This window comes from Echiichthys vipera, assembly GCF_963691815.1.
Source record: "Echiichthys vipera genome assembly, chromosome: 12".
NCBI classification, from domain to species: domain Eukaryota; kingdom Metazoa; phylum Chordata; class Actinopteri; order Perciformes; family Trachinidae; genus Echiichthys; species Echiichthys vipera.
Window position 1 is genome coordinate 21,566,698 of NC_139837.1, and position 23,080 is coordinate 21,589,777.

Consider the following 23,080-nt stretch of genomic DNA (forward strand, 5'->3'; position numbering starts at 1 on the left):
TATCTGTTTTTTTAATTTATTTTTTGAGGACTTTCTGAATTAAATAGTTATATATAGTTTTATGTATAGTTTATATATATATATATATATATATATATATATATATATATATATATATATATATTATAGTTTTGATACTAAAATATAACAATAGTGAGATTATATATATATATATATATATATATATATATATATATATATATATATATATATATTCACAAATGCTTACATTATTGATTTATTTATTGACAAAAGTGCGAGATATTATAGTATATATTTGATATGAACATATAAGTAATACATTTTATTTGTAGAAAATTATATATCTGGATACGAAATAATATATATATATATATATATATATATATATATATATATATATATATTTTTTTTTTTTTTTTTTTTTTTTGTTTAAATACTGTAAATAATAACATAAGATTAATTAAAAGGAGTTGATGGGATTAGATCAATTTAAACTTCTTCCCACTCCTTTTCCAGCACGTTATTCTATCCAGCAAATGTTTGTCATTCATCTTTCTAATTATGCTTTCTATTTAGTGTAACATGGTTATTTTCTGTGTGACAATTTTCCATCTTTTTTTACATGTTCGAAATAAAACAAATTCAGTCAATAATGACATAATTTTCATCATCATCATCATTCCTGTTGCAGGCCTGAGTTTTACAATAAAAACAGATAAATAGTGCAGAAATTAGTGAAATAATAATCTAATATAATCCAACCAACAAAGACAAATGAAGGGTAGGGAATAAAAGACCAAACCCTTCCCCCCAAAATGATTCTTTATCATCCATGTATTTATCAGGGCTGCTGCACATTAATCAACACTGCTGTCGTCCCTTTGTCCTGGTTGTCAAATTAGCAAATAGAAACTTAAAAACACATACATTTAAAACAAAACATGAACAACTGAACAGGATAAAATGTTTAAAAGAGTAAAGTAGTTTCATGCCAAGCAGGACGTGTAAAAGGCGTGCACTTAATACAAAACAATGTTAAGAAGAAAATCAGCACAATTAGCAGCTGACTGTGTCTCGTATCGCTGTTGACCATCTGCTGAAAAGACAATAAATCACGTTGACCTTAATCTGTTAACAACAGGATCTTTGTGGGACTTTATACCTCGTAAAAGATGATAAACACTGATGATAATATGAAACTAAGTCTCTCACTTTCTTTGTTTCTCTTTTTATCTCCTCAGAGATCCTGGAAACGCCCAAGTCCACTAGACTGGTGAGTCAGATAACGCTGTGACACAGAGTTCCCCTGCAGGGAATCAGGAGCAGATATCAGTCATAAACACACACACACACACACACACACGCACACGCACACGCACACGCACACGCACACACACACACACACACACACACACACACACACACACACACACACACACACACACACACACACACACACACACACACACACACACACACACACACACACACACACACACACAAGCCTTTTCAGCCTTTATCAAAAGATTGATAAAGCTTGTGTTTGGTGTAACTATGTTGGAGATGCTTGGCAGTTCTCCACTGAGCACAATGACATTTATTTTATTTTATTATTTTTTGTGTTTTTATTATTAACTGTATTTATTTTGCTCAGTAGCATGTTATAATTCGGTCTAAAAGAGTCTCTGGGACACTGATGTAAGGAAACATCGACAATCTGCAGTTTAGAAGTAGTAATTTACTAGATTAAAACACGTAACTTTATACATGCCCATGAACGTTCTGGAAGAATCTGGCTTTATAATTACAATCCAGATTTCAAACCTGTATTTTCTTTCAAGTGAAATTGTCCTTTAAATAATCTTAAATCATCCCAGAAATCAGGAGATTACCAGTAAAACAAACTGTGTTTTCATGTCTGACCAGCAGAGGGAGATGTTTACCTTTAAATACACTCACTGTTTATTGTTGTACATCAACAGATTATGTATTATGTGACACAAGTACTAAACCTTTGAAACTGAAAGGATGTATGAAGTCTTTATTAATAATCTATTTATCATCTCTCTGTTATTAAATAGAATTATCTAGAATTAAATTTGTTCACAGGAAGTACAATGATGTTTGACCATCACAACTCTTAATCATTTCACTCAAAGCTAAATTCAAAGTGTTTTCATTCATTTTAGTTTTTATTTTCCAGAGATTCAGATGATTCCTCTACATATCAGTTTGCAGTATATTCATCATTGAAATAGGAAATTAGATGAACAGCCTCACAAGTAGTCACTGCCACAATGTACGGAAGAGATGACACAGTTTTCCTAAAGAAGTCTTAGATGCTAAAATCCAGTTTCACCAATATAACTTTGGTTATTTATTTTAAGATTAAAGTGTAATCGCGGCGTAAAATCATCCCAAGGTCTTTTTCAGCATATCATCAAATAAGCCATCGAGACATTTTTTTTGTGTAATATCTATTAATGCAAAAATCAGGGAGAGTTGCTAACAGGCTGACGTGGCTAACACTGATTAGCTCGGGGCAGTACGGTGAAGGCATTAAAACGTCTTTTTTAACCACTAATACTGCTGAAAATAACAGCAAACCTCTGCAGCAGCATGAGAAGAGTCCCTACACAGAAAACAAAGCACCAACAACATCATTAGTGAACCCAGAGTTTATTAAAAGAGTGTTTTAAAGACTTACCTAATGGCCCCTGTACCAGCTCCTCTCATAGTAAAGTCCATTCAAGTGGATTATCAAAGTCAATCCAAAAGGAAGGAGCCCATTGGTGCTGTGTTTCATGTGTAGGGACTCTTCTCATGCTGCTGCAGAGGTTTGCTTTTAGCTTGAGCAGTATTAGTGGATAAAGAAGACATTTTATCTACCCGTTTCTTGGCTCTGGTCTGCAAAAAGCAATGGAAAAAAAAAAAAGAGCACATGTTTTTATAGCGTGGATATGAAGATGTTATTTAAAATAACAGCATTGTCTTTCCACCTTTGTTTCTGTTTCTCCACTGCCTTCAGTTTGTAATGAAGATACTACAAACAAATTAAAGATTAAGTAATAAAACAAACAGCATTTAAAAAAACAAAAGCTGTTTTAATACCTTCACCGTACTGCCCGAGGTAATCATTGTTAGCCACGTCGGCTGTTAGTGACTCTTTGGGATTTCTCTGCTAATAGTTGTATTTAATGATGTATGATGTATGTTAGTGCCAAATAGACCCTGGGAGGATTTTGCGCAGGAATTACACTTTAATTTCACAGAGACTTGGTGCTGAGTCACAGCAGCTGTGATTTTTCTCAGGAGATAATAATATCTCTACTTCTTCTTCTGAGACCAGAAGTATCCTGACCATCAGTTTAATTCAACCCTAAACTGCTCCATTTTTAGGCTCAATTTGTTTAATTATAATAATCATCGGCACCGCATGTGCAGCAAAGTGGATTTTGAAGGATAGAGGACCAAGAGTGAAGTTTGGATTTAAGGGGAGACAAGTTTTTAACTGACAGATGTCAACATGAAACTTCCCCAGTCGATTATTTTCATTAAGACAATTTTTGTATTTCAAGTTTTCTGAAATGTTCCGTTTATGTATAAAGATGTAAAAAAAGGGAAGTCATTATCTAATGCTGACTTTTGGTGAATTTAAGAGGAATCTACAAATGCAACTCGATAAAGTGAAGTAAAATAAACACCTAAATGTGTGTTTTGGATGTTTTCTTTCCACTAGTCTGCAGGAAGACGTGTTAAGGTTTATGAAAAAATAATAATAATAAATAATTGTCTTCACTTAAGGAGCTGATTTAACAACAGACAACCGTTCATTTTCTAGTCCAAACACTATAGATTAACATTTTCTGAACTTTCAGTTTTTCTGACCTAATTTTTATGTCAGAAAATTAAAAAAATGTGGATTTCAACATCCAGGCTTCAGTTCCCCTCAGCCCAATACCCTTTAATATACTGTCATTTTGAACGTTATGTTCATTGCTCTCTCAAACTTCAGTCAAATAACGTTAATTCTGCTCTCCTGAAGTCGGTCCAGGTTTTATCGGATTCAGGATTAAATGTTGTGTGTTCGTAATATTATAACTAACACTTTCAATGATTTAACATTGTCTCATTGAGTCTCAATAATGAAGAGAAAAATAGACGGAGAGAGAGACCTGGTCAAAAGGACAAGAAATTATAAATAACAGTAAATATTTATATGGACACTTACAGAATAGAAACACCTTCATTATATTCTCTCCTCATCTAATTTGTTATTTTGCAAGAGAGCTGCAAAGACTAATCAATTAATCGATTAGTTAGCAACTATTGAATTAATCCCCAACTGTTTTGATAAGTGATTCATTGGTTTGAGCCATATTTTGAGATCTCTGATTTCAGCTTCTTAAATGTGACTATTATCTGTATTCTTTCCTTCTCTATGACAGTAAACTGAATGGATGTGAGTCGTGGACAAAGCGAGACATTTAAGAACGTCCACTTGGGCTTTGATCAACATTTTCTCACCATTTTCATCGTATTGACCAAAAAATGAATCGATGGATCGAGAAAGTAATCAGCCGTGTTTTGCAGAGGCGCTTAATAAGAGCTCTTGGTTCATAGTTTTATTAGTTTATCCTGTGAAAAAAAACACAAAAAATGTCACTGTATGAAAAACTAATTGAAAAAAAAATTTGGAGGAGGAAAAAGAGACACATTTTAACGACACATCAGTCGTGTTTGACACTTTTTTTAATGTGCACTTGTGACTGAAGAAATGTGTGAAAGTGTACTGAACATGTGAAGAATGTGTTTTTGAACGAGGTGTTTGATCCGCCGCCAAAGAGCGATGCCTCACAGCCCCCCCCCCCCCCCCCCCACCTCCCTCCAGCATGTGACAAACTCTTGACCTTTAACCTCCGCCCTTCCCTCCCTCCTCACTTTCTTCCCTTCTTTCCTTCGACCACGCAGCGAGGAGTGAAGCCCAAAAAGGTGGTGCATGTTTCTGTGACCTCGGTACAGTGGTGATGTTATGGTTGATGTCTGTAGTAACCGTGGTGACCGTGGCTCTGAATGGCCTCGCTGCTGCATGGCGACCGGGCCTCATCCTCTTATTTTTTACTCCATGATCCCTCGCAGCTCACCACATCGCCATCCGTGGTCTTTGTTACCGAACCGCTCTGTATTCGTGTGGGAGTGAATGGAAGTGAGTGAAAAGAGCGAGAGGTGGCACCACTTCCTGTCGCCTTGCCTGTGTCGCCTCGCCGCGTTCTCTGCTGTGTTTGGTTCAGCTCTGTGTTTGTCTGCTGTCCGTGCATCATAAAGCATGCTGAAGTCTCCATAGCAGCTGATTCAGTGTCACACTGACACGTGTTTAATCAGGAAATTTACCAAATTAGGCTTTTATTTATATTTTTCTTTTCAAAATTCTGAGAACCTCCAGATAAACTGTTGTGTTAGTGGTCAGCCAGAGGGGAAGAAGCACTCAGATCCTGTACTTGAGTAAAAGTATCTATTATGATTTGAGAGGGGAATATTTCACCGTTTACCATTATGGTGACTGATATCGAGATTTTTTTTCTTTTGAGAATGAAAATAGACTTTTTCATGTGGATTGTGCCTTGATATGACTCTGCGAAGGTGCTCATAACGCTGCTTCCCTAAACAAATAAGTCCAGCAAAGAATTTAACATTATTATGCATTCATTGTCGACCAATTCTAGAAATGAACACTGACAACTATCATGTTAATATCAGTTAGTTGCTGACCATTTAAATTGAGAATAAATTAAAGAGTAAATTAAATAGCTGAATAATATACATTATACTGTGTGCTCATTATCAGTCAATTGCTGACCATTTAAATGTAGAATAAATTAAATTAGTATTTTCATTTTGTACTAAAATGATAACAATAGAATTTATTTTTTTCTCATTTAAGCAATTAAAAAACATTTTATTTACAATTGTAAAAAAATGCGTCTACGAAGTTTTAACTGTTATATTTATTCTAACTATCAAAGAATGCTATAAAGAAGCAGGTAACCGACCTGGCAACATTAGTACAGCAGTGGATTTTCTGCAGTTGTTTTACAGTTGTGTCTTTGCAGCTTTTTCATTTGGAAGAATAGAAGATTTTTTTACTGCCTATGGGTCGAGAAGTCCAGCCATGATATGCATCTAACGAGACACCATCAGAATATGATAACAAAATATTTAACGCTTTATGATGAGCCACATGCGGATTCATCAGGACAGTCCAGTGATCTTTAACAATCCTCCTCTGAGTCATACATGGAGTCGTTCCTCTTGATAAATGTCAGACTGTGACCGAGGTGTAATCAGCCGCCCTCCTGCCTGCAGAGAACAGAGCTGCTGCAGAGTATGGATTTCCTGTCAGCTTGGTTCTACTTTATCGTCTCCTGTTCTGCAAGCCCACTTTCAACCTTCGGGAGCTCAGTTTAGTCTCAACCAGGAGGCTCGAAGATTTCAGTGCAGATCTAACTGAGGGATGTTGGCAGTTAAATGCCACAGAAGAGTTTCAGAACATGCACGCAAAAATAGACAATGCATCCTATATACAGACAAAACTGAACATATTACCTTCTTGGCCTCCAGCTGAAGGTTAAAGGACCAAAAAACATAAATTTAATGTCTAGTCTTTAAATCTTTAAAGTAGACTTATAATGATTTTCCTTAGTTTGTCATATACATATATACAGTATGTTGTTATAATGTTGGGTGTTCATGCTAAACCAAAGTTTCAAATAATGAGGTAAACGTTATTATTTATGGGTTTAACCCCCCACGAGCAGATCTGCTCAGGATTCAGACAGCTGAGCTGTCAGCGCCTTCGTTTGTGCAGTTGATTCTTCACTGATTTTCAAATACGGCCATCTGCTCCAGGCACGGCACGCCAGGCGTACAGCTACGCACAGCTCTGGTAGAACGGGCTGCTGTTCACTACATGTAGCTACATGCTAACGGCAGACAAAGCTGTAATATTGGTTGCCTGTGTTGCTCATTTCTCCCTAATTTAGTATGGCACTGCTGCTACAACATGTCTGGTTGTGTTGTGGGTTTTTCTTCGGAAAAGAAAAACAAATTGAATGTTTGGTCACTTTCCATCAGATTAAAGTTTTTTTGGTGCTGGCAATAATCAGATTAGTGAGGGGAACAAAGTGATATAAGTTTCAAATAACTTTTTTTTGTGCTTCTGCTGCTGTTGTATACGATAAACTTCTACTGCTTGACACCAAAGTATTCAAGAGTATCAGGTTTTTCTCAAGTTGCACAACTACGTGAAATAACAGCCTCCGTTTTGCCCGGTCAGACTCGGTACAAGCCGAGTGTGTTGGGGGATGCTGTTTAAATGCTTTCCTGGGCAGTAACTTGATCCCCTTGTCGTGCTGCCGGAGGCTGCAGAGAGCAGTGACCTCAGAGGCAGCGATCCTCCCCGTGTGTGCTGTGGAAAATCAGGAACTCGATACATCTCCACCCATCCCATCATCCTCCCTGCCTGTCTGTCTGTCTCCATCACTTCAGCGGTGGATGTCCTCTCAGAGCAGCACTTAGTCTGTGTGCTGGAGAGAAAAGTGGATTACAGAGAAAGATGTTTAATATTTCAACAGGACAGATTTCCCTCCGCTGCTCTGTAATGGATACACGTAAACAGTTTTTCTCTCCGGTTCAGCAGCTTGAACTCTGAAGCATCTATCTTTCTGTTCATAATCTTTCCTTTTATAATCAATTCCTTAATACTCACTCTCATATCCTCCTGCACACTAGTGACAATACAGCGCCCATATTTACTGTAACTGTTTAATCACAGTCATCTCAAATGACTTTCTGCCCATTTTCATGCTTCCACAATGTTGAAGTATTTCAGATTTAAAGCTCACAGCTAATCAGAGGTTCCCCCTTGAATAAATCCTCTTACATCCCTCTCTCTTCCTGCTGAGCTGTTGGCGCAGAGAAGGAGATTAGTGGAGCTGAGGAAGATATTACGAAAGCTACTCAAATGGCTCTAGGAATGAACTGACCTATGAAATCACTTTTTTCAAACAAAAAAAACTCCTTTTACTGCAATCGGTAGAATCTCTAAAGCTCAAGACTACCGTTTTGTAGAGTGTTAAAACTGTAATTCTCCTTGTGTGCTCCTGTATTAGATGTAACCAGTATGACTGTTATGTACTGTATGGACCGTGGTGGGAGTAATAGTGGCCATACCACACTAGTGAAAGTGCAAAAGTATCAGCATCAAAATATACTAAAGTACCAAAAGTAAAAGTACTCATATTTTGCAGAATGGCTCATTTCAGATTCAAATAAATGATATAACTGGATTCAAAATGACTGATGCATTAATACATACATCGCTTTGATGTTGCAGCTGGTAAAGATGGAGCTAACTACTGATATACAGCTGGAGATTAATAATAATCATACAAAATAATTTATTATTTCATTATATTTAGGATTAATAATCGGAATCTGCAGCAGTAACAAGATCAAGTAAATGTGGTAAAACGTAGAATATATCCCTGTGAAATGTTGTGAAATAGAAGTATAAAGTTGCATACTATGTATTGAATTTTTGGAATACTTTATCATGATATATATATCGATATCACAGCATTAATTAGATCCTGTGTTAAAATACTTTATCCTTTATATTGCTCACCCCGTTAATGACAATTAATAAAGACACATGCACAAAATATGAAAAGAATAATAGTTTAAATAAACATTTTCCTTTATTTATCCAGGTAAAAGCGTCATTTTTGAAGAAAAGCCTGGCCAACAAAGCAATAGTGATGTGACGAACGATACATCGTTCTGGATTGATTCAATGATCAACGATCCTCCGATGCAAAATGAAAATATTGATGCACATCGTCATCTTTAAGAAATTTTTATTTTTATTTAGAAATTCCCATTTTGTATTCATTCTTTTTATTTCAAAAGTTGTTTTTCATTTAAATGTTTGGAAGAGCTCATGAAGATGCTTCTTGTGAGATGATATAAATTTAACTGTAACTCTGAATGCTATTGTGTTAAATGGGCAGATGATACCGTCTCATATCGATGGCAGTTCCCTGAACCGAATGAAACAAAATCATACCATGACAGACTTTGTGATATCAAAAATGATTGTATCACTGGTTAAAGAATCGCTATAATATTGTGTTATGATTTACATCCCTAGAGTGCGGCATAAAAGCATTGTTTCAACAATAAATACAAACAACATCAACAGATATATGCAACCCAACAAGAAGCTACTTGAGATATGAACAATTTATAAATATATTTAAATTTATATTTTGCACTCTATATATTTGCAGACCTTATACTTACTGTACTCCAACTGATGCACCACAATTTCCCTCAAGATAAATACATGTTATCTTATTAAAGACAACTGTCACATGCTACAGAAGACTATAGATATTAATTAATGAATTATCAAAATAAAGTAAAAACAAAACATTTAGAAGCAAACATCTTTTAAATGTGATTTGAAATTCACCTGAAGTTCAATCCCTCTGTACATTGATCCAGGACCAAAGGGCGACAAATTGAAAAAAAAAACAGAAATGTAACAAGGCATGCCTTTTTACAACTTGGATCTCATTTGAAGCACAGTTCAGGTATCCTCATTGTTTTCGTCAGCCTCATTTTAATGAGCCCATAGGAGGTCTCTGCGAGTGTTGCTAGGAGACAAGAGAGGCTTGCATCAGCGTTGCTGCTCATTTTCCTCTCTCGCCTCTCGTTTACAGTCACGCCCTCCTCCGTCTCACATCCTCTCCTCTGTCTGTCCCCAGTCACACGCTGCCTCTCCCATCCCTCCCTCCCTCCCTCCCTCCCTGTCTGTGGTGGTGAGTGGGTGGAGGAGCAGCGAGCACGGGGAGGGAAAGAGAGAGAGAGGGAGGAGGCTGCACAGTGATGTAATGCAGGAGCAGGGCATTGGCTGAGCTGACAAATCACAATAAGCAGCGCGAGAAAGGGGGAACAATGAGACGGCAGGGAGGGGAGAGAGGAAGGTTAGGGGTGGAGGCGAGGCGTCTCCTGTGAGCAGCAGCAAGTCAGAGAGCTCTCGGCAGCAAGATGTCCGAGTCGTAATCGGAGCAGAGACGAAAGGGAATGAGGGCTCGGGCAAAAGGAGGACATAAAGGAGGACGATAGCAGGAAGACAGAGGAAGGGAGCGGGAGTTTGGGCAAAAAAACGCTGCGGCCATTTGCACCACTGCAGCTTCCCGGCCTGAGGGCTGCCTGTCTGTCTGTTCGGCTTCAGCTGTCTGTCTGTGCTCGTCTCTGTGGATCGAGCATCTTTACCTGTTTATCACCTTCCTGTGTGTGTGTGTGTTTCTCTGTGACTGTGTCTGTGCGTGTGTGTGTCTTCTTCTCTTGCAAATATGATGAGACAGACTCCTGCACCCCGGAAGGTACAGAATTCCATATGATCCTCTGAATCTGTTGGGATGTTGTTGTTGTTGTTGTTGTTGTTGTTGTTGTTGTTGTTGTCACCATCCATTTGTTTTGCTGGTAGAGCTGCTGTAAAGGTCATGCTTGGAAGTTTCAGTTATTCCTCGTTTTGTTTTGCTGGGAATTGTTTTTTCCCTCTTTTGTGATATTTCATATTCCCAGCATTGAAGTAGAAGAAGTGTACCTGCAGCTTGGTTGTGCTCTTTGCATTTTTTGTCAATTTATTTTCCCCTCCGCACTGATTTCTGCAAAATAATGTCATGCTTATACAGTACATGAGGTGCTTTTTTATTTCACCAGAGTTGTGTCTCTGTGAACAACTTTATCTTTTCCTCATCCTGAGGTGTATTTTTTTTACAAGCTCAATGATTTATTTTTTTTGTCCATCAAGGGAGGATGAAATGATTTCACTCTTGGCTGCAGATGTAGCAAACAGGCTGATGCGATTTCAGCACAGCATGTTCTCGTATCTATACAGCACGACACTGAGGATTAAGAGGGCTGTCGGCTCTTATTTGGTCCAGCTGTTAGCTCTTGCTAATGTCTGCTGAATTGTCCGGCTCTAATCCAATAAAGAACATAAACTAGCCTAAGCAATGGCCGTGCCCAAGCTGAAGCAAGAGAGTCAGTGTGTGACAGGAGAGTCAAACTTTATTTGTAAAGCACATTTAAGAAAACCACAGTAGCTTAAGAGGCACCAAAATACCAAAGCCAAAGTAAAAACAGAAGCAAACAATAAATATAAGTACAGTAAAATAATTGCAGTAGAGCAGAAGATGAAGTCACGGTGTCAAGACGATTGGGAGGAGGAGGTAGAGTGAGAGAGTGAAGGACTACAGCTCATTCTGCATGAATGTAGGAAAGATAGATGTGTGTGCACAGAGCTGGGTTACACTGTGTTTTGATAGTTTGAAAAAAATGTCCAAGTATATAATGCAGAGATGATGTAGATAATTAAGTACCATACGATATGACGTTATTACCAGAGCAGGTCTTAAATTTGTTTTGCATTGCAGCAGCTCCATTTACAGCATCACAGAAAAGACAAAAGAGACGAGAGAAGACGAGCATTAAAACATCAAGACAGGACCAAAAAAAAACACTCAACATAACTTTACAGTATCAGAGGCCCTGCAGCATGCATTTCATGTGGGATTAAGGGTGCACTCACACTGTCCATCTGTACCGTGCCCTGTGCTTTAGGGTACTTGTCCCCCCCTCCCTCTCCCGACGTAACACGTCACACGCATTGATTGACGTCATCGCGATGCGTCGCTTTGTTTACAAATCTTTCCATAGACCTCAGAGTTTTTGTGCGTCTTGTCCGACTGTTTTTTAATATTTTCATCCGACCAAATCTGGATTGCACAGTCCGTCCTTCTTTTTTCTATGTCCGAACAGGCGCGCATAAAATGACGTCAGAACCCCCGTAGGCCTCGTGCTCGTATAGTGCGCACACACATGCTCATACATGTGAAAACGTGCTTAACTAAAGCCCACCGGCAAGCTTCCTGCGCCACACTCACACTGTTAAGACGAACTAGACTTTAGCCGCGAAACGTGCACGGTACGGATGGACAGTGTGAGTGTGCCCTAAGCGCCTAGTCCAGTGCTCCAGACACACTGCTCTCAGATAAAGCACTTAAGTTATACAATATATAAAGTAAATCATGACTAACAGCCTTGGTGGATATACAGAACTTCCTTCTTTCCTAACAAACAATATAGTGCAATATTGATTCTTATAACTCCTGGTGATACATTTTGTTTCAGATTGTCTTGATATAATTATAATATGAAAAAAATAAAAGATTATACTGTGGAATAACTGTCCACACATGCATGTTGAAGTTAGTATTTGGAAAGATTTCTTGAGCTTAAAGGTTGATTTAGAAACCGTATCATCTCTTAATATGAGTTAAACATCAACCAAGTGTTGGCTTTGGTTTTCTCAGAATCCACTGTGGGATCTTCTCCGCTTTGATTAGGATGTTTGTTGTTGTTCTTCATGGCAAAAACTCTATTTCAGTAACACAGTTTAACCCAGGTCTGCTGGACAGATGTTTCTCACTGTAGCACATCTGAAATGCACGATTCTCTCAGCAAGTGCAGTACAACAGAACTGAATCTCATGTGCTGCATCCCCTGAGACACAATGCAGTCATTCAGATCACAGCGGCCGTACCAGTCGCCGTGTCCATGTTTGTTACTGAGGTTTTTTTTGGTCAAGTCGGTGGAAGTGATGACGCCCTGGAGACCAGACGTGACACAAGAGATGCGCAGCTCGGGATGTTACATGATAATGGATTCATTGTGGTTTTTATTGTCAGCTTCATGCTCCCATTTTGTCCTTTTTTGTCTGTGATTTCAAGTTTAATATGAACTTTGCCTTGAATCACTAACCCTGGCTGTTTGTTTCCTTCCCTCCTCTCCTTCTATCCTCCTCTGCTGCTCTTTTTGACCTTTCCCACTTCCTCTCCTCCTCCTCCTCTCTTTCTTCACCACCCTCTCCTCCTCAGACCACGGCCAGAAGGCCCAAGGTGAGCCCAGTCCTCAGAGTCTGCGGGTCTTCCCATTTCTATCAGTAGATGAATTGTTTCTTGTCCATGCAGCAGTTTGTGTGTCTGTGTGAGCGTTTGCAGAGACAGTCCTGACAAACATCAGCAGACATGATGACAAATCCATTTTTATTTTCATTCTTTTGATTGAAAGCACCAATATTTTTCTACTCTCACATTACTATTTTTCTTTTTTCTTACCATTTCAACATTTATGTTTACAGCACAAATACTCTTTCACTGTTCATGTGTTTGATAGTTGGTTTTCTTTTCTCTGCTGTAAGAGGTGTAGTGACTGTTTCTTTTGTTCAATTTTGTGCTTTTTTTGTTTTAATTAGTTAGTTATCAATTAGCTCCAGTATATTAATTGCTTTGTTTGCTTTCTAATTTCTGTTTTATGTACTTTAAATGTCTTAAAATCAGGGCCAGGGGCCATCATGGAGGTCCACTGTAAAAATGGCAGTTCGCAATATGACAAGAAAATCAGATGTGCCTAAGGATAAGATGAGATAAGATACAGTATGTTTAGAAAAAGAAGGAAAAGTGACTGAGTGATGAAAAATAAATAAGATTAAAATTCAGATCAGTTGAAATGAGGTAAAATAAAGTAGAATACAGCTATACACGTTAAAATAAGATAGAAGAAAACTTATATACATGCTTCACTTATATTGTGTAGATATGAACATGCAGTATGAATTGCACATGAAGATTTCTATTCTTTTAACTATAAATGAAAGTAAATCTGTGAAAAAAGGTTGAGAGCTCTCCTCATTTTTACTAAAGTTTACCGGTTGTAGTTTGAGCATGAAAGAACAGCCATTAAGCCCAGACACTAGCAAGTAATCGAGGAAAGTCTACGAGGTAAGTCAGCGTGCAATTGCCTCTACTAATGTAGTTTGTATTAGGGTTAGGCTGTGTTTTTATATTGAGTATGTTTACATGGACGTTAGTATTCTGGTTATGTGCTGCACATGTAAACACCATATCTGGAGCCAGATTTTCCTGCCATGTTTGCAAGTTCCTTAACCAGGAAAACAAAACAATATGATGGTAAATACCATTCAACACTGAAATGTGTGGAAAGTGTGACTTCAGGCAGACAGAAATCAAACCGTTCAACTCAACAGTTGTCTTTGTGCATGTAAACATACTCAGAGAGGGACCTCCATTATGGTCACTAAATCATCAACCGACAGCCATCTATACCCAGTAGGATTTTTTTCAATAAACACTAAGTTATGTGCTTTTACTGATTATTTATTTTCTTTTGTTTCTTCAGCAGCCCAGCCGACCTGCAGGTGGGAAAGGTGCTGCGTCCGGCTCGGCCTCGGCCTCCGCTGGGGAGATGAGCAGCAGCGAGCCCAGCACGCCCGCCCAGACCCCTCTGGCGGCTCCGGTCATCCCCACTCTCCACTCCCCAGGAAACCCTCCGGCCCCCACCCCCAGCAAGGTCAGTCTCGACTTTAGAAACTTCACGCTGTAGAAGGAGTAACGGGGAAAAACAGCTTGCCAGTTGATTAAGAGGTGCATCCACCTGATACTGAGAAAATAAGTCTCTAAGCGTTATATTTTATTAATTTTTATTAATTTTCCATAAAAGGACCAGGTGGCTAATGCCAGCGGTGAGGAAGCATTAATCTCTTTTTGTTTTGTAACACAGTGCACCTCGTGCCAACAGGATCAAAGACATCTCCAGACTCATAGGTCATAGGAGCAGACGTGCAAGAGTTAAATCGGATGTGATGTGTTCTTTGCTATCGCTCCTCTAAAAATACAGCAGATTTACCACAGCTGTCAGTTTGTATTGGTGTCATCCAAGAGCCATAAAAAAAAGCTAGAGGCCTTAACTGGTGTCACACAGAAATTCTAGTCTTATAAAAGCAAATAAATGCAAAATATTTTATCATAATTCATAATCTAGCACCAATCTTTTAGTTATGTAATCCATCCCTCCATTTATTTTCTGAACAGCTTGTCCTCTTCGTGGTCACAGGTGGCTGGTGCATATCCCAGCATGCACTTGATATGAGGCAGGGTAAATCCTGCATACGCCGAGGGTCTATTACAGGGCTGGTTATTATTTAAAAAATGATTTAAATGTAAAATCACAAGTACAACAGAGCACACCTGAGGTTTAATAAGACTTTCAAACTACAGATGTTAGTTAGTTATCTAGAGGTTAGCAGTTTGTGTTTCTTCTCCATAAAAGGTCGAGTGGGGATTTCCTGCTTAATCAAATACTTTATAAAATTGCTAAAAAGCAAACCTAATACCGTCATTAGTATCAATACAATCTTATCAATACCCTTCCCTATCTGTATATCTTTAAGATTTATTTCAAATAGTCCCTCAGATCATTTAAGCTGCAAGAGGTTTTTTTAATTATGAATGCATGTAAAATAGTGTTAAGCGGAATAAAATGATCTGGATTTACAGCGGAGTATCATCTGCATAAGGGTCAATATTTATTTGTATCATTGCTGAATGCTAAAACAAACCAGTGAAAGAAAGTGGGCCCAGGATTGAGCCCTGAGGGATACCACACTCAACACTCAGTCTAATATTTTGCATAAATAAATAAACAAATAAATAAATATGACTTCTTTGCATCTAATGTCATCAGAGTACAATCTCCTGCTTTTGTTCTGAAGTGATATAACGTGGAGATAGAGAGGAAGTGTCTGCATATCAGCCGATCAGTTTGACATGAGACGTAATCCAGCTGTTAAGTCTGACGTAACACCCGAAAATCACATTTTGAAAGGACGTTACATCACGTCTTAACAGCCGGATAGTATCTAATGATTAGCTAATGATCCAGCAAAGTTGCTCAATTGTCTTTGAGCTCTTTTGTTAATTATGAACCGTGTAGAGGTTGAATCTCTAATCTTTAATTTAAAGTTAAATGTCGCGAATTATAACTTTAACAGTTTACGACAGCTGATGACTAGTGTTTTATTTTAAAGGCCGTCATAATCAGTCTGATTTGTATTTTGTTCCCTCAGGAGGACGTCTCTATGGAAACACAGGTGCAGTCATGTGGCATGTGATGTGATTTTTTGCACTTGATTGATTGAGGTGTTTTTTATCTCTTACATTTTAACGCGCTTTCAAAAGTGTGACTTCTTTAATTAGTGTGTGAGCTGGCTCCGTTTCTGTTCACAGGCTGGATCTCTTTCTGCAGGAATTAATTAAGATCTCCAGCTATTTAGTGGTGTGTTTATTCTAAGTGTGTCCTTCCCCACGATGCGAGTGTGTGTGTCTTGACGCTGACTTTCTCCTCTCTGCAGGTTGAGTCACTGCATGCCAAGTGAAATTAAAGCTTCCAAGCTCCCAAATCATGAAAGTGAAATGCTGAAGGAAGAAAAACTGAAACATGGAGCCTCCTTTTGTGTCTAACAGGGCTTTGACTTATTTTAAATGTGTGTTTACTAATTAAATCTTTAATTTTCCTGCTCTGTGACTTCAAATACCTATCTTTCTATCATCTCATTGTTTCTCCTTTTTCCGTCCACCGTTTCGTTCCAGGAAGAGGAGGCACTGCGTGTTCAGGTGAAGGACCTGGAGGAGAAGCTGGAGACGCTGAAGATGAAGCGGACAGAGGACAAGGCCAAGCTGAAGGAGCTGGAGAAGCACAAGATCCAGCTGGAGCAGCTGCAGGAGTGGAAGACCAAGATGCAGGAGCAGCAGAACGAGCTGCAGAAACAACTGAAGGAGGCGAAGAGGGTGAGGAGCAACAGATGAAGGACTTTATATGTACAGATAAATGTTGAAGAGGTTGTTTGATGAGTGGGTGGGTGGATGCATGTTACCAGTGGCTGCAACAAGCTTGTGGACAGATGATGGAGGAACAAGTTATTTATTAAAAGCATGAAGAAAAACCTTTAAAGGCTGTATTAGGACTATATAGACAGCTATACATACATAACTATACATAATAATAATGTGTGTGTAGGAGGCAAAAGAAGCCCAGGAGGCAAAGGAGCATTACATGGAGGAGATGTCAGACACAGCGGATGCGATCGAGATGGCCACGTTGGATAAGGAGATGGCTGAGGAGAGGGCCGAGTCTCTGCAGCTGGAGGTCGACTCCCTCAAGGAGAAAGTGGACGAGCTCACCATGGACCTGGAGATCCTCAAGCACGAGATTGAGGAGAAAGGTACGGCTGGGACGCAGGGATGAAAACATGGTTTATCATAAACGTAAGCCTCCTGCATGTGGAAACTGACAAAAGCCACGTTGTCCATCTTTATATACCATCTATCGTAGTGACTGGAAAACTTCTTTTCTCCTGTAATGCACAATTGTTTCAATCATTAAGGCCTTAAAAAGAAAATTCTTTGCACTCAATATCAGAAATGAACTGTTGAAAAATGCTTAACATTCTCTGTACAGAAGTGAACAAAATGCAATCATTATGTTTCTGCCTGAGCTAAATCTTCAAGTTTGTAATTACTATCAAGTAGAAATAAGAAACACAACTTGTAGAGGGTTGAAAAGTTGCCGGGCTGCTCGTCAGTGACCTGCAGAGCTGACATTGGGCCAGCTCAAAGGAACAGCTCCATTTGTTTAATTAAAATATCAGTTCTCTTGACATGTCATATGGTAACATAAATTAAAAGTTAACCTGTGCAGAAACAGGAAGTGTATTATACACTATAGTAAGTATTGCACACCGCTGGATACTGTGAAGCTCAGTTGTGTTTCTCACAGGTTCGGACGGTGCTGCCTCCAGTTACCATGTAAAACAGCTGGAGGAGCAGAATGGGAGACTGAAGGAAGCACTGGTCAGGTCTGTGTGTTGACACTCTTCACTGTCATTTTACTTCATTAAAGTGGATTATAAATAGAGACGAAAGGTTAAGAGAGAAGAGAAAGACATTCAGCAAAGTTCTTGATCCAGATCTATTATATTTATATTATATATATCATATTTCTCAATATACACTCATATAAACACCAACAAAACAAAGACCCACAATCTTAATGAAAAGCAAAACGAGACAGGAAGACAAAACAACACATTTACCCCACACAACGAACAAACTTCAGTATCTCCATATATTATCAACTTAAATAAAATGTGTTGAACATTGATAAATAATTCATCCTTTCCCAACTGAAACTCCAGCAACACAATGAGGACCTTCAAGTCAAGTTACTTTATTAGTACCCAGAGGTAGATTTTATTTGCATTAGAGCTCTCACACACACATGGGGAAAACACAAAGGCACATAGAGGCACATATCACATGTCTTAACTTTAGACAGTGGAAATTATAAGGAAATTATTATGATCATTATAAGAAGATGGGATTCTTCGTCTTGATCTGGATGCTCATGACGTTGGTTTTCCACCGTGTGTCAGGATGCGTGACCTGTCGTCGTCAGAGAAGCAGGAACATGTGAAGTTGCAGAAGCAGATGGAGAAGAAGAACATGGAGCTGGACGCTCTGAGGAGCCAGAAGGAGAAACTGCAGGAGGAGACGACGGCGGCGGAAAAGACCATCGACGAGCTCAAAGAGCAGGTCGGTGTTTTATCTGAGCTGCTGCACACCACCACAATCTGCCTCGTCACTGACAAGATATTTATTTCACAGGAAGCTTATGGTAATGTGAACTTTTAAAGCTGGTGTTACCACGGCGATGTGAAATGCCATAGAGAAGTAATACTTCCCTTTCTGATGCTGCTGCTGCTGCTGCTGCTGCTGCTGATGATGATGATGATGATGATGATGATGATGATGATGGTGATGATGATGGTGATGATGGTGATGGTGATGTTTGTTTCAGGTGGATGCAGCTCTGGGGGCGGAGGAGATGGTGGAGATGCTGACAGAGAGGAACCTGGACCTGGAGGAGAAAGTCAGGGAGATGAGAGAGACGGTCACTGACCTGGTGAGAGAAAATCATTGAGTTTCATTTGATTTCACCTAATCTAATATGAGATCAAATGAACTTGCTTCAGTTTGTTCATTTGAAGAAACACCAACGACTAGAGACTCGTGCAATTCTTCACTCTTTCTGCAGCTCAGCATCTCTGTGTGTATTTATAGGTCTGAGGTTAGAGAAAATTAAAGAGCCACAGTGTGCTGACTCATTTCATTACTGATATGGACCACAGTCATTAATATGCGTGCGCTGCCCTCTGGTGCAGTCACTGTTTGAAACCTGTTGGTTGTCTCCTCCGCCTCTTCAAGGAAGCGATGAACGAGATGAACGACGAGCTGCAGGAGAACGCCAGAGAGACGGAGTTGGAGCTGAGGGAGCTGTTGGATCTGGGAGCTGCGAGGGTCCGAGAGTCTGAGAAACGTGTCGAGGCGGCGCAGGAGACCGTGGCTGATTACCAGCAGACCATCAAGAAATACCGCGAGCTCACGGCTCACCTGCAGGTCCAGAACTCGCTTTTAGCCGTGGCACATTAAGCATGTAGCACCTAGTTTGATCAAACATTACACACCGACTGATATGAGGGAATTCACAGATTACCGGTATGGCAGTCGAGCTGGAATTAAAATAGACCCATTTTTTTGCCATTGTGCACCGATTTTGACTCAGAAGGCTGTTTTTTCAAGCAATAAATTTTAAGCAAGAATATTAAACGTTATTATACTTTATAAATACAATGTATTACATTGTCAAACAATTCTAGAAATTAACAAAAAATAAATACAAATAAAATAAATAGCTGGATAAACATTATGTTGAGTCAATTGACAACCAAAGTAAATAAATAATAAATGAAAAACGAACGTTCAGTATCAGTCAATTGCTGACAATTTAAATAAGAATAAATGAAAAAGCGAAATAATACTGTATGTGCAGTATCAGTCTTTAAGCTATATGACACCATTACTAAATGGTAAATGCTCTGTAAAAAGATTAAAATGAATATTTCATATCAGTTATAAATACTAAATAAATCAGGGCTCCCATGTGTCCTGAAAAACCTGGACATTTTGAGACTAGTTTTCTAAATTGTCTTATTTCAGCCTCACTCTCAGACCGCCTTCGTAAATCTAGTTGTGTTTTTCGTTTGAACCTCGACTTGTTGATGGGATGAACGCTCTCTTTTCATTTCAACTCGCATGTAGGTCAGTCTGCACTGTGGATCTTTTCAGTGTCCTATTTTCTGGAGCAGGTAAAATGTGTCAGTACCTGGAAATTATATGACTTGTGAGTGAATGCATTTTCAAGACAAGCTCCTGGAAATGATTTCTTAAAAAGGGAAAGGAACCCTGTAAATATCTGTATAAAAATAATCCAAGCATCGTTTTCTGCATTATATCTTCTGTAAGAAAGGTTTTCATATACAGTATATATACGTCGATACCTTTATGTCTCCATTTGTCGTTGTGGCTCTGTCGTCCATATTTCTGTTAACGCTCTTCTTCTTTGTGTTTCAGGAGGTGAACAGAGAGCTGACCAGCCAGCAGGAAGCCTCAGCAGAGCAGCAGCAGCAGGCGCCGGCAGAGATGTTTGATTTCAAGATTAAGTTTGCAGAGACGAAGGCCTACGCCAAGGTCAGAGACAATAACAGCTCTTTGGTGTGAATACTGAGCAGTTTTCAGGGCTGTGAACACATTCAGTGGGGTCCAGTATCAGCAGGAATGTCCTTTTTATTTCACCTCTCATGGTTTTGATGTTGGGGTTTACAGATTGGAAAGTCAAAACTTGTTGGCACCTCGGGAGATTTTAGCACCTGTTTATTATTTTTGATGTCTGTAAACTGACAAATGTATAATACAGATCAGCTCTACATTGTGTTTTATGTTCTTTGTGTGTGTGTTTAGGCCATTGAAATGGAGCTGAGGAAGATGGAGGTGGGTCAGGCCAACAGACACGTTTCTCTTCTTACCGCCTTCATGCCCGAGTCCTTCCTTCGTCATGGCGGAGACCACGACTGCATCCTGGTGCTGCTGCTCATGCCCAGACTCATCTGCAAGGTAAACACCACACAGCGTACTGGGGGAGACATGCAGCAAAAGGCCCTTCGCACAGTGTGTTGTTTAACACTTTTAAGGTGAGTCCATGAGGTCAAACCCATCACAGGAGAGAAAAAAAAGCAGATTTTTAAGCTTTGAGACACGGATGGATCAGTCAAAAGGGGATTTGAATCAATACTTTAAACTCTTTTTATAGATTTGTTTATTGGGAAAAACAACACACAAACATTTCCATGAAAAGCCACAAAACATACAAACAAAACAACTCAACTTGGCTCACAGACACAAATATCTATGAAGGAAAGAGACTCAGGTATTACATACTGTAAAAAACAAATTTGACAAAAGGTTTTTCCGACACCTTATAAACTCTCCAGTAATAATACTGGAGATATCAAATCCAATAAAGGACATAAAAGGCTCCCATGTCCTATGGAATACATCGTCTTTAGTATGCAGCGTACATGTCAAGTAGTCCAAAGAAACATATTCAACTATGACTTTATGCCACTTTTATCTGAAGTTTGCACTTTATTATACAGAATGTTAGTGTTTTATAGAGTTTACCTTTATATTTATCTGTAATAAGCTATGTGATATCCCAAGAAGCATGCATATTGGATCACTTTCTAAATGAATGGCTAAGATTTTATTACTTTCGTGACCAAGAACATGCCAAAACCTTAAGCAAGGGTTAAGACTACCACTCACATGCCCTTTGCCCCCTGTAATAACAAAAGCTGCCTAGCTGCGCGTTGAAACGTTTTTTTTAGATTTACTGTATTTCTGCCTGATGTCAAACTATCTGTTTGCTTGTGTGTCTGCAGGCCGAGCTGATCAGCAAACAGGCGCAGGAGAAGTTTGACCTGAACGAGAACTGTGTGGAGCGAGCCGGGCTGAAGGGAGCGGTCGGGGAGCAGCTGAGCTTCGCTGGCGGTTTGGTTTACTCGCTCAGTCTGCTGCAGGCCACGCTGCACAAATACGAGCAGTACGTATTTATCTCTGCTTAAATTTAGGATTTTATCTAAATCTGTAAATTCTGATTCTGTGCCCCAAAAGCTGTAGAGTAAAACTTTATCGTCAGCTGATTCTTTTTTTTTTATCGAATCCAATAATTTATATTTTACGTTGCTTCTTTGAGCTGATTTATTACTTGTTTTCCGTCTTACTGATATGTGTGCATGTGTTTGTGTGTGTGTGTGTGTGTGTGTGTGTGTGTGTGTGTGTGTGTGTGTGTGTGTGTGTGTGTGTGTGTGTGTGTGTGTGTGTGCGTGTCTGTGTGTGTGTGTCTGTGTGTGTGTGTGTGTGTGTGTGTGTGTGTGTGTGTGTGTGTGTGTGTGTGTGTGCGCGTGCATGCGTGCGTGTCAGGGCTCTGGCTCAGTGCAGCGTCGACGTCTATAAGAAGGTCGGCTCTCTGTACCCGGAGATGAGCGTCCACGAACGATCTCTGGATTTCCTTATCGACCTGCTGCACAAAGACCAGCTGGACGAGACGGTTAACGTGGAGCCGCTCACCAAGGCCATTAAATACTATCAGGTACACACACACACACACACACACACACACACACACACACACACACACACACACACACTTACAGATGATCATTTCAGTTCAATCCATTTTAGCAGCACATTTACATCAAAGGAAGATATATCTATATGTATATAGGGGATTCTACTTTTATTTACAGGAAGTAAATAAAAATAATAAAATTTTGTTTTTGGATGCTGATGTAAACAATTTAGGATTTAAAGCAACACATGTAGTTTTTCAACCTTCATAATATATTTCCAAGACCCTTGTGATGGTCTTCTACCATCAAAAGTTTAATGACACATCTGTCGTTTCACTGGCACAATGCAACTTCGGATTTTGGCTCGTCACCTGTGCACAAAAACAATACAATACAAGACCCCCCGGTCTAGCGTAGCATTTGTACGTATGTATGCGTCTGTTGGCTGGTACAACATGTGTAAACTGTGTATACTGTGTTGATGTCATGGCCGAAAATGAAACTAAACAAAAAAAAGCAAAGGAGACCAAGAAAAGAAAAAGGGATGGGACGAGGATCAATATTGTCCCAGCGTTCACTCGCTGG

At 39.2% G+C, this 23,080-nt stretch overlaps 1 protein-coding gene across 4 annotated transcripts in view; it reads left to right on the forward strand.

The window, feature by feature from the left end:
* Positions 1-23,080, forward strand: part of dctn1b (dynactin 1b) — a 45,884-nt gene that overhangs the window by 15,076 nt on the left and 7,728 nt on the right. The window contains exons 4-19 of one of the 4 annotated variants that reach the window (XM_083924014.1): positions 1,224-1,255; positions 4,954-4,974; positions 10,413-10,430; positions 12,990-13,010; positions 14,311-14,481; positions 16,037-16,060; positions 16,560-16,757; positions 16,987-17,191; positions 17,746-17,824; positions 18,401-18,560; positions 18,826-18,930; positions 19,233-19,424; positions 20,439-20,555; positions 20,826-20,978; positions 21,806-21,966; positions 22,347-22,515. In XM_083924014.1, the coding sequence (XP_083780140.1) occupies positions 1,224-1,255; positions 4,954-4,974; positions 10,413-10,430; positions 12,990-13,010; positions 14,311-14,481; positions 16,037-16,060; positions 16,560-16,757; positions 16,987-17,191; positions 17,746-17,824; positions 18,401-18,560; positions 18,826-18,930; positions 19,233-19,424; positions 20,439-20,555; positions 20,826-20,978; positions 21,806-21,966; positions 22,347-22,515 (1,826 nt within the window). The remainder of the gene's footprint in view (positions 1-1,223; positions 1,256-4,953; positions 4,975-10,412; positions 10,431-12,989; positions 13,011-14,310; positions 14,482-16,036; positions 16,061-16,559; positions 16,758-16,986; positions 17,192-17,745; positions 17,825-18,400; positions 18,561-18,825; positions 18,931-19,232; positions 19,425-20,438; positions 20,556-20,825; positions 20,979-21,805; positions 21,967-22,346; positions 22,516-23,080) is intronic. The other 3 variants (XM_083924015.1, XM_083924016.1, XM_083924017.1) reach the window with 3 other exon arrangements.